Raw genomic sequence first — 17,588 nt, 5'->3', positions numbered from 1 at the left:
GGGGGGATTTGGCTTTTCTAGAAGCCAGATCGGGTTCATTTCGATATTATTAGCATGGATAAGCAGTTTATTCATTGCAAAGTGAGTGTTTCCGGTAATAAACCTTTTTTTATTACCCTGGTGTATGTTGACCCTATTTTGGCCAATCAGAAACGGCTTTGGGAGGTTCTTTACTCTATGAGTGTCAGCATATCTGAGCTTTGGTTTGTGGCTGATGACTTTAATGATATTGCTTTTATGAGTGATCAGAGAGGGGGTTCGCATCATTATGTTAATCGCTGCCTTCACCACAAGAATAGTATGGATTTATGTGGGCTTTCTGATCTTGGGGCCTCTGGTCATAAGTTCACTTGGAAGCGCAACAGTACCTTTGTTCGTTTGGATAAGGTTTATGCTAATGTTTTAGCTCAGACTACTTTCCCTGAGAGTTTTGTGTTAAATCTCTCGTTCCGTCATTCGGATCACTGTCCTATATTGTTTAGGCTGATGAGAGGCAATCGTCCTAGGGGTGAGAGACCGTTCCGTTATCAGTTGGCTTGGGAGTCTCATCCTAAGTTTAAGGAATTCGTTCATGATAATTGGAAACCTCACTCGAATGTCCTTCAAACTGCTGAAGGATTCAGGAATAATGTGTTGGGGTGGAATAAAAATGTCTTTGGACATATTATTAGGATGAAGAATAAATTATTGAATAGAATTGAGGGCATTCAGCGTAGGTTGGAGGTTAGGTTTGATCACGGTTTGAATGGCCTTCTCAAAACCCTTCAGAAGGAGCTGGAAGCTGTGGTCAGGCAGGAGGAGCTTCTTTGGTTTCAAAAATCTAGGAAGTCCTGGATCAGAGATGTGGATCGAAATACCAGGTATTTTCATCTCTCTACCATCATTAGAAGGCAGAGGAATAGAATTGATGCTATTAAGAACTCTAATGGTGATTGGGTGTATGAGGATGACGATATTCGAAGCTTGGCCCTGGATTTCTATAAGGATCTGTTTAAAGAGGAGCCTGTTCATCTGGAGAGGGCTCATTCTGTTGCTACCTTTCCTATGGTTGGAGAGGATGGTATTCTGGATGCCTTCCACCCTATTTCCCTGAAGGAAATTGACCAAGCTATTTTTAGTATTGGGGCTACTAAAGCTCCTGGGATTGATGGTCTGCCTGCTGGTTTTTACCATAAGCACTGGGAGGTTGTGAATGAAGGTATCTATAACTTTATCATAGGTGTTTTTAATGGTTCTCAGGATATAGGGCTGGTGAATAGAACCCTTCTAGTTCTGATTCCTAAAATTGAGAAGCCTTCTTCCTTTTTGCATATGAGGTCTATCAGTCTTTGTAATGTTCTTTATAAGACTGTTACAAAGATTGTGGCTAATAGAATCCGTTGCATTCTTCCTGAGATCATTTATCAGAATCAGGGAAGTTTTGTGCCTGGTAGACAAATGATGGATAATGTGGTGATTGCCCAGGAGATGGTCCACACTATGAAGATCAGGAAGGGGAAGAAAGGCATTGTGGCTCTTAAGTTGGATCTGGAGAAAGCCTATGATTGCATCAACTGGAGTTTCCTGATGGAGAGTCTGAAGAGAGCTAGGATCCCTGACAGTTGCAGAAGGTTAATAAAGGTTTGCATCTCTTCTCCTGTTTTTCAAGTTATGATTAATGGGGATATATCGGAGGAATTCTCTCCGGGCCGAGGTATCCGTCAAGGTGATCCAATAAGCCCCTTCCTTTTTGTTATTACAATGGAGAGGTTGTCTCATCTGATCCAAGATGCTGTTGATAATGGGAATTTCCACCCAGTGGCTATCAATAGTTTCTGTCCCCAGGTTACTCACTTATTCTTTGCGGATGATGTTCTGATCTTTCTGGAAAGTAATGAGGAGCAGTTGAGTATTATTATGGATATTCGTGATTGTTTCTGTTCGGCCTCTAGACAGAAGCTTAATGTCCAAAAGTCTAGGATGATGTGCTCTAAAAATATGAACCAGAGAGTCTGTAAAAGGTTGAGTGATCTGTCGGGTATTCCTCTGACTAGCTCTCTCGGGAAGTATCTGGGTATCCCCCTCCATAGTGAGAGAGTGTCTAAAGTGTCTTTTAAAGATACTTTGGATAAAGCTAATATGAAGTGTGCCACGTGGAAAGCTAAGACTCTCTCTCTCGCTGGCCGTCTTACGTTAATTCAATCTGTTAATTGTGCGACTCCCAATCACATTATGCAGGCTTGTCATCTTCCTGAACCTGTGCTTAAAGATCTTGATAAAATTAACCGTAGGTTCCTGTGGGGGGAAGCTGAGGAGGGGAGAAAGATCCACCTTGTTCCTTGGAGTGAAGTTTGTCAGCCTAAAGATATAGGAGGTCTGGGCATTAGGAAAGCCAAAGATAATAATAAAGTCTTATTAATGAAACTCCTGTGGCGGATGTGGCAGTTTCCTTCAGCTCTGTGGGTCCAGCTTTTATGCGGTAAGTATCGGAAGGATAAGGTGTTTGGGGGCCCTAAGGATAGAGTGGTTAATTGTTCCTTTTTTTGGAAAGGCATTATTGCAGTTTTTGCTGAATTTTGTTCTGGAATTGGGTGGAATGTGGGTAATGGCAGATCCATCAGTTTCTGGAAGGATATTTGGATAGGTAAGAAGCCTTTATTGGAGGTGTGTACTTCCTTGCCTCCGTTGGACATTCAGGACTGGAGGATTGCTGATGTTGTGGATTCTGAGGGTGAGTGGATTTGGGATAAATTTGATTCCTACCTCAGTCTGGAATCGCTCCTTACTATTAGAGGTGTTCAAATTAGTAATCAAATTGGAGACAATGATAGTTACTGTTGGGCGCTGACTAACAATGGGGCCTATTCGTGTAAATCTGCTTTTCAAGCGTTCTATCAGGGTTTGGATTCTTCTTCCCCTGGGGTGTGGAAGACGATTTGGGCCTTAAAAGTGCCGTACCGTATTAGGAGCTTCCTATGGCTTGGGGCTAGGAATAGGTTGCTTACTAATTCGGATAGAAAAAGGAGGCATCTGGTGAATTCTAGAGTATGTGGCAGATGCAGAGGGTTTGAGGAGACTTTGTGCCATACTCTCAGGGATTGTGAGAAAAGTAAAGAGGTTTGGAGGAGAATTCTCCCTAGGGATGTGCTATCTTCCTTTTTAGCCCATTCTGAGATTGATTGGTTTGTAGATGGAATTAAATGGATTCTTTTGCCTGGGAATCAGGGTGTTCTTCTTTTTGTGGTGGTTTACCATCAGATTTGGAGATGGCGGAACGAGGAGATCTTTGGAGGAGGAGTGGTTTCCCAGCCAAATGTCCTTGATTTCTTTTCTAAAAAGATTAGTACCTTGGTTGAGAGTTTTGTTGAAGACCCCTTAGCTAGGGTTGTTCAGAGGAAGGAGGTCAATCTTTTAAGCTGGCGTAGGCCGAGTGAAGGTGTGGTTAAGCTCAACACTGATGGTTCTCGTCTAAGAGACAAGAGAATTGCCGCAGGAGGGGTCCTTAGAGATGATGGTGGCAGGTGGGTTTCTGGCTTCTCTCAAAATTTGGGTATTGGTTCTTCATTTTCTGCAGAGTTTTGGGGGATTTTCTCTGGCCTGAAGCTTGCTAAGGATCTAGGGGTGAAGAAGCTTCTAGTTGAGTCAGATAACCAAGAAGCGGTTAAAATGATTTCAGAGGGCAATGCTGTTTGCCGGAATAGCCTGAACATTATTAAAGGCATTAGAAGGATTGGATCCTCCTTTGAGTTTATTAGGTTAGGTTAAGTGGGATACAATGAGCCTATAACAATAGGATCCTAAAGGAATGGTAACATCATGAAAGACCTAATTGAAGCGGCTCTAGAGAATCACGATGGTATTGGAATGAACCAACTTACATATAGAAAATGGTAAATATTAAAACCGTGAGAATAAAACTTGAAGTAAAACGGATAAAATTTACATTGTCTTTCAACCAAAGCATAACCATTAATAGATAGGAAAATAACGTTACAAATCACAAATATCACGTGGCATAACCAGGAATGAAAATATGGGGTGCAATTGCAGCACCCTCTGCCCATCTTCTTAGGTAGAGTGCCGTCTGGAACCACCTCTCGCAAGGTGGATTCCGGTGGCCAGGGGTGCAACAGACCCTCCTCCCTCCGCCACTGCGAATATCCACAAAACAAACAACTAAATGCATCTGAACACGTTTTATAATGGCTTCTCCCACATAATAATAAACTGCTGAGAGGTAGACCAGATGCATATTGAATATGTATCTCTCTAAATTATCATTGCCTTCAAATCTATTGCTAATAAGTTCATAAACTCACAAGGCAGAGTGAGTAAATCCCACTCTTCTCCATCTATACTTCGACTAAATAGGCTTACTCATCTTCAAACTCTAATCAATCACAGCTTGCTTTTCCTGTGGTTGGAACATCCCGAAGCAAGCTCACCTCCCTCTTCAAAAATGTCGGCAAAGCAAAAGCAGCAGAGTGCATCTGTCCAAGAATATATATACATTTAATCAAGCATCAGTACAGTCAAAACAGGTTATCGTGTTATGTGATCTATATATTCCACAAGATTGTATATGATATAAATGAAACAAAAATAAATAACAGTGTCAAGAGCGTGGTCTTTGTAAATCATGTCGTCATGTTAGAGATTGACAGCCCTACATCAGCAATTGCATATGTAGAATCAGCTTATGCCCCCAACTTCAAATTTAATGTCAAATCTCAATTACCATTATATACATCCTTGGTAAATGTTTCATCCAGTTCAAAGTTGATATATAAATTTACAGAAAAAACGATGTTAAGCACTAACTGTATACATGGTAACTAAGACACGGCATATAAAATTCTTTGACAGCAGTAAGCCTCAGAGAACAGATTGCCTATTGTTCATGACAGGGTACAAAAGGACAATCATTACATGAAAGTTGATACACCCGACTCAGCACCGAGTCTTGATCGAGTTTGATACTCCTATATAGAGACGGCTCGAAACCTAAGCCAACTTGACTGGACTCGTATGAGTGGACTCGAGATACTAGCTTCAAACATCATTTACACTTCATCTAATAGGGTTCAGTTTGATTCATTTGGTTTCAGTTTAAAGTTCAATATGCATATTCTCCAACCGTTCAGTTGACTGAAAAATTCAGTTTGATTCATTTGGTTTCAGTTTAAAGTTCTGGCATTTTGCTCAGGCGCCAATAAGATGAAGGTTTTGTTAGTTGGCAAAAAATAAGTGCAAAATCAATAAATATAAGCTTCAAGTGATGAGCACCAACCTCTGAGTTATAGAACCTAAGTTCTCTTTTATGCTTGGTCGCTCCTTCTAACTTCTCAATAGGGTTAACAGGATTCAGAAAATCAACAGCAGGACCTTCTGTTGTGCATAGGAGAAAACCAATCACACCACTGCAGCCAGCCATAAACAGAGAATAAAAGTCACTCACAATTGGAATTTAAAATATCTCATTTTATTTAACCCGCAGGTGGTAAAAGTTAGAGAAGTGCAACTTCATAAAGGTAAAATTCAGATGACTGAACTGCAGTTTCTCCCCATTGAAAACCAATTGCAAGAACAAAAACATTACATAGTAAAAATAAAGGCCAGAAAGAAAATCACAACACGTATTCACGGATGGACTGGTTCATGGACTTGTTAGGATTAGATCACTTCTCAAATCCAGAGAATCAATCCAAAAAATATATTACCTTGGATAAGTCGGAACACTTGCCCAAGCATAGTCAACAGAACCTTTGAATGTTTCACGGCAAATAGAGATCATATCCTGAATAAGGTGTGTGTGAAGCCACATGCTTTCTGCCATGTTACAAAGGACGCCACCGGGCCTTAATGCTTTGGCTATTGTCTGAAAAAAAGGCTTCTCTACAAGCTCTTGAGCCGGGCCTAAACAGAAAGACAACCTCCATAACATGATTACATAAAATAATTCTTAACAAATGCTTTAAAGAGGGAGTCTTTAGAAAAGCGTTTTAAACTCTATAGGGACGGTACAGCCAACAACAAAGAAACTCGAGAAAACCACACTCATAATAAAGCAGCTGACACAAAATACTAGAAATTTTGAAAGAATATTCAGTTATTAGTGAGTAATCAAGAATTCGATCCTTAAAAGTTTTATGAGAACTCCTAGAAACCAGAACCTCTGCAGAAAGGTCTGTTTAGTGCCTACAAAATATGCCCCCTAACGTTTCCAAGCAAGATCAATTTTACCCTTATGTAACGGAAACTTTGAACGGGCGAGTTTGACCATTATTTGACAGTAAACATCTTAGACACTTTTGCAGTTTTTTTTTGTGATTAACTTATATGTGGAAGTCAACGGCGGACATCGATGCATGTAAGTCGGTTGCCGTGCCCTAGGCTAACTAACTTTGTAGGACCACTTAGATCAGAATAGCATTCACAGAAATGCTTTTTATAAGAACAAAGAAAGTTAGTGCTCATCCCCAACCGCCTTGTGAGTCTTTCTTCTCCGCCGCAGACTTAGTTGTAGGCATTTTGGCAGGTTGTTTGTAATTGTGTAAATGTTTAGTAACACAGTTAACATTTTGGACACTTGTGGCAGTTGATGTGGAGGTCAAATAACAGTCAAACCGGCTTGTTCAATTTTTCTGTTACGCAAGGGTTTAGGAAGCACCAACACGGGTACTCGTATCTGTACGAGTGCGGTTGCGGCAAACAGTATTGTTTTAAAATATGAAATACGGGTACGGCGGGGACACTCTAGATATATATATATATATATATATATAACATTCAGAAGTCATTATAAACCATAAATAACATCCATAATAAGTCATTTATTCATCAAAGAAATATTTAATACTTCAAACTATTTAAACTATAGAAAAAGGGTGCGGTTGCTAGATTTCTTTTCTTTATATTTTGATTTCCTTTTTTATTGGGGTTTTATTTTATTTTTGTATTTATCAACCCCTCTTTTTTGTAAAATTATTAAAAAAAACACTATATTCTACTTAATTAACTTAGAAGATCTGTCCCCATATTGAAAAAAGAAAAAGAAGAGGGGGGGCACTTATTTTGGAGTGTTGGGTGCGTGTCGCCGAGTGCCCTCGGAGTGTCGGACACTCGTACATTAATCTCCTAGAAGTTTCGGTGCTTCCTAGGTAAGGGTAAAATTGATCTTGCCCGAGAACCTTAGGGATATATTTATACCATTTCGTAAATTAGGGGTATATCTGCACTTTTTCAAAAAAGATAGGGACAATTTAGACCTTATCCTTAAAAACAAGTCCACCTACTGTTACTCCCTTGTTCAGCACACACAACTCTCACAGATTCACATAGTGGAAATATGCAAACCACATGCAGACTCCAAGACCATCTAAAAACAAGGAGATCACAGAAATTCAGTTAGAGAACATACCTACAGGATCTGATGAATCAACAATAATTGCATCATATTTCCCCTCAGGAGTAAGCCGAAGAAATTCAACAGCTGTTGAGATACAAATGCACGATACATTAGAAAACAAACTGATACATGTTCTAGCAACACATGCTTAAATTTTTAACAAATAAAATTGAACCATGGAGAATTTACTGTTTGATCATACCATCACCTACATGAAGTCGGACCCGAGGGTCCTCAAATCCAACGGCTAGCTCTGGAAAATACTTCTTAGACACCTAGAATAACCAAGAAGTGTTAGTTCGAGAAGAGAAAATAAGCTAAGGAGGAATAATAGAGGAACTTGAGATAACATGAAAGGAATTGTCAAATTATCACTTACATCTATCACCATGTTATCTATCTCACATATGTCAATGACCTCCACAGAACTATGGCGAGAAATTTCCCTAAGAACCCCACCATCACCACCACCAACAACCAGAACCTACAGAACATATTTAGTTAAATGATAATAGATAACTCAACTTCAACACCCTTATCTTGTGAAAGGAAGCAACAACTAGGATTCCAAAGCAAACACTGTTTATATGGTGGTCAATGGCCTTCTTGATAGACAAGGCTTACAGAAGGAAAATTATAGAACAAACCAACAATATTTGCTAAATAAGATTGCAAGGTGACAATATTTGCTCTTCTTCCCAGGAACTTGAGCTCATCTTCTAGCATTTTGCTTGCCCAAAAACAAGAAACAACATATTCCTAATGATAAATTTAAAAATGAATATGACAAGCATGCCAGACTAATAATGCAAGAATCAGATTTTTATTTGCATCCCTGAGCAACAACTCCCTTAGCCAACAAATAACTGAATTAAGGGAAAATTATCATTCAATGGGACACTAAAATTCACATGTGAATTGTGCCTCTATTTAAGGCGTAATCTGCGAAGTTTGAAACTTATTTCAACTTCAGGAAAGTTATAATGGTGAACGAACAAGGAAAATCCTATATAAACTTAGATGAAGTGAAGCACCATCAAAAATTTCCAAGGCAAATCATTTGAAAAAAAAACAAAGAACATACAAAGAGAAAGTGTAGCACATGAATTCCAAAGTTCATTCACCGGCTGAACTACAACAACCAGGCATAATTTACTACCATTTCTAATCATATTATTTGCTAATTTTCAGAGAAATATGTAGTTATAATTTGATTATGTATAGTTGCAGGAGGAAATAACCAAATTTTCTTCATCCTTCTCAGTAAATGATTCCAAGAGTTCCAAGAGGCTGATTCGCTTGCATAATCCTTTAAGTTTGGCAAAAAAAGAAGAAAAGAGAGAAGCGGAGAAGAAATACTCAAGGAGGCCACAGAGCAAACAAATTGGTGTTTTAACCTCTTTTCTCAATTCTTTTCCATTTCTACCAAAGAGAGCAAGGACATATAGTAGCACACCAGAGATAGTTTTCTACCAGAAATAAACAAAAGCAGGGCTTACAGATTTAGGTGACGGAATTGAACAAAGTGGAAGATGAGCAATCATCTCCTGGTAGGCGCACTCATCTTTCTCAGTCAACTGGACAATGCCGTCAAGAACTAGAACTTTGCCATATCCAGATGACTGCAAATAAATAACTCGGTATCAGCCAATACACAATATACACACTTACTTAAAAAGGAAAAGAACAGAACGTCAGCCATAAAAATTGCCAAATCTACAAAGTTGAGTCAAACCTCAAACACCAAGATCTCTTGGTACTCTGATTTTCCCTTGTACAGAATGTTTTTTACTTCTAATGAATGCACTTCTCCTGCAAATAACAACAGTCATAGTTATTAAACATAGAGTAGAAGTGGCTCTATAATTTATTGCCTGAAACAGAAAAACAGAGCAAAAGAAGTAAGCCAAATACATAGTTGTAATAGCACATAATGATGTTTTTTCATTCTACAAAAGAGAAAGAAAACAATTTAAATAAGCAAGGGAACAGGAAAGACTTGTAAGTGAACAACAAGCAGCAGGCAGGGCAAACACTCCAACCTTCCTTCATCCACTCAATGAAAAAGGTTTCAAATTTTCGAACGGTTTTTCTCCAATTATTAATGCCATAAAGTGATCAGGAGATTACCGCTAATAATTAAGAGCTAACATCAAGCACAGCACGAAATATGACATCAAATATGTATATGCTGTGACAGAAAAATCATACCAGGCCACATCGGGTTGTTAAAGTAAACCCTTTTGCTAGCTGTACCTGTAATAATCAATGAAGGAGGGATCAGAAGTGTTTCATTTAGAACATAAAAAGTTGCACACATGAATCTATATTGGAGCATGAAGATAAGGAAAATTCAAAAGATGATGACCAGAGGAGCAATGAGATTCTGAGAACCACCCAGAAACAACTGTGGAGTGGCATTTAGCATCATCTTCTGGTGCAGAAGCTCTAGCTTTCAAACAACAAGATGGAATTGCTTTCTGTAAGCCATTCCCATTACTCTCCTTCCCATCCATAATCCTCTGGCATTCCAAACCTCTTCCTGCGCCGTCCTCCATAAATTATCCTTTTCTTCTCCAGCTCCAGTCTCTAGAATTAATATCAAGATGTACTGGATAAGAACTTTTTGAAAAGAAAAGAATAATTAGTAACATAAAAATCTAACCACAACAGAAATTTAAAAAAAAATACAAATACACTATGCAGGAAGCTCAAGCATTCAATACGAGAAGATAAAAGCGATATGTGAAATTAACATAGAAAGGCCAGTTCAAACGCGGCAGGGGGGAAAATAGACAAGAGGCGGCAGGGCAAATGCAAGTGAAAATTACCAGAAGTTTCATAAACACAGGCATAAAGAGGCATGCGACTTCAATTTATAGAAAGAGAGCCATCATACAAATGGTAAGTTATGAAGCCTAATTGTTTTACAACTTAAGTTAAAAAAAAGGGGGGGATCAGAAAGATACGTATTATACAGATTACAACGTAGGAAATTACTGAAGATACATAAATCTACTAAACAGGCAAAAAAAACCATACCTACATGTCACTACTCACTACAAACTGGTAAAAAGAAAAAAAAACATGGTCACAGATAAATTATCAAATCAAATCAACAACATTAACTTCCAAGACAGTATCTAATTCATAGAACCAATTGACAGTCAAGCAGTAATACACTTCAGAGGGAAATGCCTCAACAGGCAAAAGAAAATTGGAATAATGTCCCCTAATAGGTCATAGTAGACAATTTTACCAGTTCAATTCAAATGCATTTAAAAATAAATTTTAAATTTTATGGTAAAAATATAGAATGAAACTTGAAAAACGTAAACATTATCTTATCTCAATCCAAAAGGACGTTAATGAAGCACAAATAGTTGAAAAAACCTTACAAAAGTAAACAATATCCAATCTTTCAATTTTCAACAATGTTACGGCATTCAATATTAATGGCAGACAGCAACAAAAGGTCAAAAGGTAAATAAATAAACTAACAAGAAGCCGTGCACGTCTACTTGACTGTACAAAGAACAAAAAAACAGAAATCTCAGTACTCAGATGACATAAGAGGAAAAACTAAAATAAAATTAAATTTAAAAGAAAAGGTTCGGATTTTAGTCCCTTCAATTTTTCAAGGAAAATTCCCACTCCCCAGTCAAAACAGAGATCACAAATTACACGATTCACGAACATTATTAATTCCAATAAAAACAACTTTTGAAACAAATCCACATTGATCAGCAAATAAAGCAATAACAACAAAACACAGAGAGGAGCTAGGGTTTATTAAAAAAAAATCCAGAAAACAGGGGGAAAATGCACCTAAACATAATAAACCATTGACGCTTGCTATATCAAAAATAAAATAAAATTACATTTTCCAGCCAAGACAAAGCAGAGAAGATAGTGATATTACGCAACTCAAAAAAATACATAAAAGGAATACGAACACGATTGCAAGTGAAAATAAGAGAAGAGAAGGCCAGAACATAGAGTATTACCTGATATCAATGGCAGTGATGTGAATTAAATTGGTAATCGATCAATCAAAAACGCTATGTGTAAAAGGAATGAGCGGGAAAGAGGAAATGGAAGAGACTATCGTGCTTTGATTTTCTCAATTTCTTATTTTCTGGCTTTTCACAGGCTTTTGCTTTGTTTAGGCGAAAATGGCGTGTTTGGGTGTACTTATAGAGAGAATAAACAGAGATTTTATTTTATTGTTTTCTTAATATTTTGTGATTCTTTTAGCAAAATTAAATTAAAAAAAAGAATTGGAGTTCAAAAAGATATTTAAAAAAAAAAGATATTATTTAATTGAATGTTCAACGAGAAGTTAGGCGAATAAAAACCGAAATTCTTCTCTCCCTATCAACTAACAACTCTTTCATAGAGAGAGACTCTCCTCCTTCTCTCTAACTTTCTTCTCATTTTTTCTTTTTTCTTCTCATATCCCGTCCTTACCGCTATCCACCGTCACTTCTCCATTGTAGCTCTCTAAACAGATCTAGTTAGAGGAGGAAGAAGGAAGCTTGTCTTCCTTCTTCCTCCTCCAATTTATGTTTTAGTCTTCGTTTTCGTTTTAAATTATTTTTTCTTGTTCGTTTGAAATCTATATTTCTTCTTGAACTTCTATTTCCGTCAGATCTACAATTGTTTGCTATACTTTTTTCTTTTAGTCTTTTTTCGGTCTTAGCAAGAGCGGAAAAACTTCGTCTTGTCCGTAGATCTATAGATCTGCGTGGTTGCAAAAACAGAAAGGACTCAGATCCGAACATCCGGAGGAGCCTAAATGATGAAGCATAGATTACAGAGGTTTTTCAACGGGACTTGACTTACGAGAAGAATATGATTTCTATGTTTGTTGTATTTTTACCTTTTATGGTTATTATTGCTCTTTGTAGTTTTATATTGCTCTTTGTAGTCATTTCTCTTCCCTTTGTGGAGCTTATACTGGCTATAGCCTGTATGGGTTTATTTTCGTGCTGTATGTTGTACCTTTTATATCAATGAAATGAGATATGGCATTTTTATCAAAAAAAAAAAAAAAAAAAAACCGAAATTCTTCCATGTGGTTCTATATTACTCTTTTTTCTTTTGTTATTCTTTCAATTTCTTTTAATGTGAATCAAGTAATGAATTGTAGTGAATTTTCACAATATTAATTTAAAGAGCTCTAGGAAGTACTATGAAGATGGAAGAACATCAGAGGAATACCAAAAAAAAATATGAGTTTTTTTATCGATCTGATAAGTTTGGTTTTGTCTTGTTCTTCACAAGTTTCTTCTTTTTTTTTTCAATTCTGGCATCAAAAGTTCTTTTTCAATCTATTGCATCATCAATCACTTTGGAGAATACATTATTAATCACAGTCATCAGTTAACCGAGGTCATTGCTATCAAAGAAGTTTTAAGTTAGATTAAGATGCGTCGTCCTAGTGAGAAAATTCAAATTCAGTCGGATTGTCTCGTTATAGTTATAGTCAAGGCAATTCAAATGGGTTTAGAAAATCATTTGTATTTAGTTGATATTATTTCTGATTGCATTCATTTATTATGAGATTTAGAGTTGTACTCTATCTTTTTTATTAAACGTTCAACGAATTCGGTTATTCATGCTCTAACAAATCAATCAATTATATATCTGTTCGAAGTGTGTGGATATATCTACCACCTTTTCTTTACAATATTTTTTAAATATTTTTTTATTTGATTTAAGTTAATAAAACTTCACATTATTAAAAAAAATAATAATAATGAATTGGAGTGGGTTTTTTAAGAAAAAAGAAACTATCATTATTAGACAATTAGTGACATTATTATACACCGAAAAAGAAAATTATTATTAAAAAATTAGTTATCTCACAAATGAGTTTTAGAAAGCTGGACTAGACCAAGAAGAAACATTTTTAGCTAAAATATATACTACCTTATTTGCTTGACTTTTAGCAAAAGAAACTCCAACGTTGGGACATTTTTTTAGCAAACTCACAATAACAATCGAGAATCCTACCAATTTCTAAAACATCTAAGGGTATATTTAGTAAGACGTAATGAGCTTTGTAATGAGCTTTGTAATGGAATGATCATTACATTAAAAGATCATTACTATATTTAGATGCACTTTATAGTTTTATTGGAATGTAATGGGAATTCTATGACTTCAATTTTCTTCAATAAATTTTGTAATGAAGATTACCAAAGAAATCAATAGGAATTCTCATTACATTCCAACATGTATTCCTAATTCTTTCGATCTAACTTTTTCATTTACTCCATTTTTTACATCACATTATTATTATTTTTTTATTATTACCATTGTTATATAGATAATTATATATATTTATAAAAGTAAATAGAAATTTATGATTATACATAATAAAACAAACATGATAATGTAATGGTAATTACATTACATTACAACTTTGATTAAATTACAACTTTGATTATATTATATTGCATTACAGCGTACCAAACGCACCCTAAAGACTTATTATGAAAGCTATCCACTATTATTTTCTCATCAAATTCCATCTAAACATTATTCAACCTCACTTCCCTAACTCAATCAAGAGCTTCCTTCAGGCATAAAGCTTCGGCCATGGAAACTGACCAACAAGCAGTAACGGATCGAACCTAATAGCTGACGATGTTCCCTTGGTGATCACGACAAATCAGACCAAAACTTAGGGATTGGGGTTATGCTTCGCAATAGTGAAGATCAGTTCTATGGTGCGTTTTTTAAATTTTTCTCAGAAAACTACCAAGTCAGGAATGGAGAAGCAATGGGTATAAAGGAATCGATGAGTTGGTTAAAAAATAAAATTTTTAGAAGATGTGAGATTGAATCAAATGTTGCTACGGTAGTTAATCATCTTAGGGAATGACCTTTTAGGTCTGTTTATGGTATTATATTATAAGAGTGTAAATTTCTGTTAAATTCTTTAAATGACGTTAGTGTCAATTTTGTTAGCCGTTCTGTGAGCCTGCTGGGGCTGCCTACTCTATATTAGGACTGGTGGAATGCTCATTAAGACCTCGTGATTTTATTTGTTCTATATTATATTTTGACTTTCATTAATGAAATTTCTTTTTGTTTAAAAAACATATATTTTAGGACTTTTACGAAAAATAAATATGTCGAAAAAATTAAATAAGATTAAGAATCTAGGCCTACGCCTAAAATATGTAGTCTAGTTGGATAAATTACATATTAGTCAGGATTGATAAATTATTTACAAGAGTCTTAAACTCTTGAACAAATTTATTTAAATGTTAAATCTTGTGATTTTTTAAAAACTGTCTTTTCCCTACAAATAGTTAACTGGAAATTTGACAAAAAAAAAAGTTATGATATTATGATATTTTAAGATTTAAAATTACATAATAATAAAATACATTAAAAAATTTAATAAATATAAATTAAAATTAAAATTAAAATTTGATTTTTAATGTAATTTCCTCTGGTTTATTTACCAAACACATCTAGCAAATAAAACCCAAAACTATATAAATTCAAAGTAAGGTTCTCAACTTTTCCATGTAGAGTATGAAAAGATACAAAAGCTAACAATCAATTTCATCACCAAGTTGAAGTGTATATTACATTTAGTTAAGTTTAGCGACAATATACTGCTAAATTTAAAAGGGTCAATAGATCATTTTAAAACAAATTCGGATAGTCATAAGTTGTTTAAAGCAAATTTCAATAATAAATAAAACGTTTTAAAATATAGAGGGATCAGAAATGTATTAAGATAGTGTTTGTTTATGCCTTTACAAGTTTATGGACAACATTTAACATCATTAAATGAATGGATCAACTTATTACCATTATCAAGAATAATGTCATAATAAAACCTGAAAGCATGTTGATTAAGATCTAAAACCACCACTTTTGCAGCAGTTTAACAAAACACCCTTTCTATTGAGCCACTTTAGAACTTTCCGAACATCAAATAACAGATAAATCATACGGACCCTTTTATTTATTTATTATATATAAAAAAACGTGAGACATGCTTTTGCCAAATGATATATGTAATAAAAATAGAAAATGCTTGTATTCAAAGATATGATTAGATAATTGAGAATATAATTTTTTTTCATAAAGTTCAATACGTAATCATACAAATAAATATTAAGTTATGATATGATCGATCACGGCATTATTTCACAAAGATAAAGCATTGATGACTAACCTATCTTTATTCTCTTGATTTAAATATTGACTAGATCACAACAATGCCACTAAGAAAACTTTCCTTTTGTTGGCTTCGGGTTTATTTTCTTTTAACTTAGGGTTATTGAATATTTTTTCCCAAAATGTTTGTAATTATGTGGTTAAAATAGTTTCAACTACATCTTGTTTTTCATTCTTTTTTTTTTTCATTTTACTTTATTCTTTACGGTTTATTCGACTTCTCGGTTCGAGACGCGTTAGACATCCTTTTAAATGGATCTCTAACTTAAGCGACTTGAGGACTTTAGCCACTCAAGTTTCGATTCAACGGCTTCGTCGGAACCCCCTTGCACGACTTCTTCTATAGCTCTGTATCCTTAATTAGACGAATACACCCCATTAGCTGTATGACCTTATATTAGTACATCGGCACAGTTCCTGCTTGGAATGATCATACTGCAGACCATCTTAGCCTCCTCAAGGCTAAGTCAATCTTCAATATTTCTTCTGTCCAAAACCTTTGGTTCATGGGATAAATAATCAAAGTCCAAATAATAAGAAAAAAGAAATAAATTTATTCGAATTATCTACCAACCAAGGATCCATCCAGACTCTGATAGATTTTTCATCTCCACTTCTCCATCTCAGCCCTAATCGAAGCACATCAATGGACTTCCACACACTCCTCCAAACGAAACATGGATTATTGCCCAATTTAGAGGATAAGAAAGTATTAATGCGAAAATATTTACCTTTGAAAATTTTACTTACTACAGAATATGGGTCAAATATTAGCTTCCAACCTTGTTTGCTAAGAAGCGAGACATTGAAGTTCTGAAGATCTAGGTATCCCAAGCCTCATTTTTCCTTCCTTGCACTTAGCTTCGACAAACTAGCCCAATGTATATTTCGACTTCCATCAGCTTTCGTACCCCACCAGAATGAGTTCATTACCTTTCGAAGTTTGTCACACAAAGTCCGAGAGAGTAGAAATATGCTCATACAGTAAGCCGGGAGTGCTTGAGCTACAGATTTAAGGAGACATATTTATTTGCAGTAGACAAGAATCGAATACCCCAACTGTCATACCTCCTGCACAAACGATCTTTCAGAAAGCTGAAGACACTATTCTTAGACCTTCCAATGAGAGACGTTAGGCCCAAATAGCGACCAATATCAAGTGGGGATCTAACCTACAGGTAATTACTGATAACAAGACGAAGATTATAATGGACTTTCACACTGAAGAATATGCCTGACTTATCCAACTTTATAGCATGCCCGGACGTTGCTTCATATTCCACTAAGATTTTTGCATCACTTTACTTACATCCGGTGAAGCGTCGAAGAAAAAAAAGTTGTCATTAGAGAAAAATAGGTGGGTAACACTATGATAACTGGTGATGAACTTTCGACCGGATGCCTTCCCTGCGGGGGGCGTCGTTGGGTTCGACAGGGGAAAGCTCTGATGCAAAGTCAGTATATGTGTAGAGAATAAACTATAATGACAAAGTAGGGTTTAAGGAGAGCGTAAAGTGTACCTCAATAGATTGTGATGCAAGCTATTTATAGTTATGTAGTCGTAACTCCTAGTAACTAGAAAGTCTCCATTAATGCCTCATTAATGGCGGTTACTGATCTCATTCAAGTATGACCATTAGCTCATTAATGGGTTATTAGTTGTCTTTTATTGAGAATCGACTCAACCGTTTGACGGGCGGATCGAGGTATGATGGCGGGTCTCCCGTAGGTTTGACTACGGATGGCGTGTGGCGGAATCTACGTGATCTGCCACTTTGATGGCTTGCTCGATACGCCGTAGCTTTCTTGATCATCCGAATACGCGGTCGTTTGGTTAATTACCTTTTCAGTCCCGTAAATAGTATATGGATGTTATCAGAAGCCCCCCTTAAAGTGCAGCTGAAGTCCTTTAGGGCTTTTAGTCTTCCTGGCGTGCCGTCAATAGGTGGCTCATTGAAAGTTGCTCTGTCCCAGGCCATTCGTCGATTGACAG

The 17,588-nt window shown here is 36.0% G+C and overlaps 1 protein-coding gene across 4 annotated transcripts; it reads right to left on the bottom strand.

Moving 5' to 3' along the window:
- Positions 1–3,874: 3,874 nt before the first annotated feature.
- LOC136223956 (spermine synthase) lies at positions 3,875–11,608 on the bottom strand. Of its 4 annotated transcripts, none has more exons than XM_066012149.1 (11): positions 11,395–11,608; positions 9,756–9,976; positions 9,599–9,643; positions 9,123–9,199; positions 8,887–9,009; positions 7,767–7,871; positions 7,590–7,662; positions 7,400–7,471; positions 5,700–5,895; positions 5,270–5,399; positions 3,875–4,469 (listed from the first exon to the last, which is right to left on the bottom strand). In XM_066012149.1, the coding sequence occupies exons 2-11, from the start codon at positions 9,943–9,945 to the stop codon at positions 4,374–4,376; spliced, it is 1,107 nt and encodes a 368-aa protein (XP_065868221.1). In that variant the 5' UTR covers positions 9,946–9,976; positions 11,395–11,608; the 3' UTR covers positions 3,875–4,373. The 4 variants fall into 4 exon arrangements, with proteins under 4 accessions (XP_065868221.1, XP_065868207.1, XP_065868223.1 ...); XM_066012135.1 differs by having other exon boundaries at positions 9,756–10,009; positions 11,395–11,605; XM_066012151.1 differs by lacking the exon at positions 11,395–11,608 and adding an exon at positions 10,569–10,642.
- Positions 11,609–17,588: the final 5,980 nt, after the last annotated feature.

The sequence above is a fragment of the Euphorbia lathyris genome, chromosome 1, assembly GCF_963576675.1.
Source record: "Euphorbia lathyris chromosome 1, ddEupLath1.1, whole genome shotgun sequence".
NCBI classification, from domain to species: Eukaryota; Viridiplantae; Streptophyta; class Magnoliopsida; order Malpighiales; family Euphorbiaceae; genus Euphorbia; species Euphorbia lathyris.
This window is presented reverse-complemented; position numbering and strand designations above follow the sequence as displayed.

What these genes read in the sequence shown, in the direction of transcription:
- LOC136223956 (XM_066012149.1), bottom strand. Translation starts at nt 9,945, where the DNA reads ATGGAGGACGGCGCAGGAAGAGGTTTGGAATGCCAGAGGATTATGGAT. An exon ending in CAATTCCGTCACCTAAATCT is followed by an intron (nt 7,872 to 8,886) that starts GTAAGCCCTGCT and finishes TATGTTCTGTAG; the next exon opens with GTTCTGGTTGTTGGTGGTGG. An exon ending in TTAGGTTCTATAACTCAGAG is followed by an intron (nt 4,470 to 5,269) that starts GTTGGTGCTCAT and finishes ATTCTTGGACAG; the next exon opens with ATGCACTCTGCTGCTTTTGC.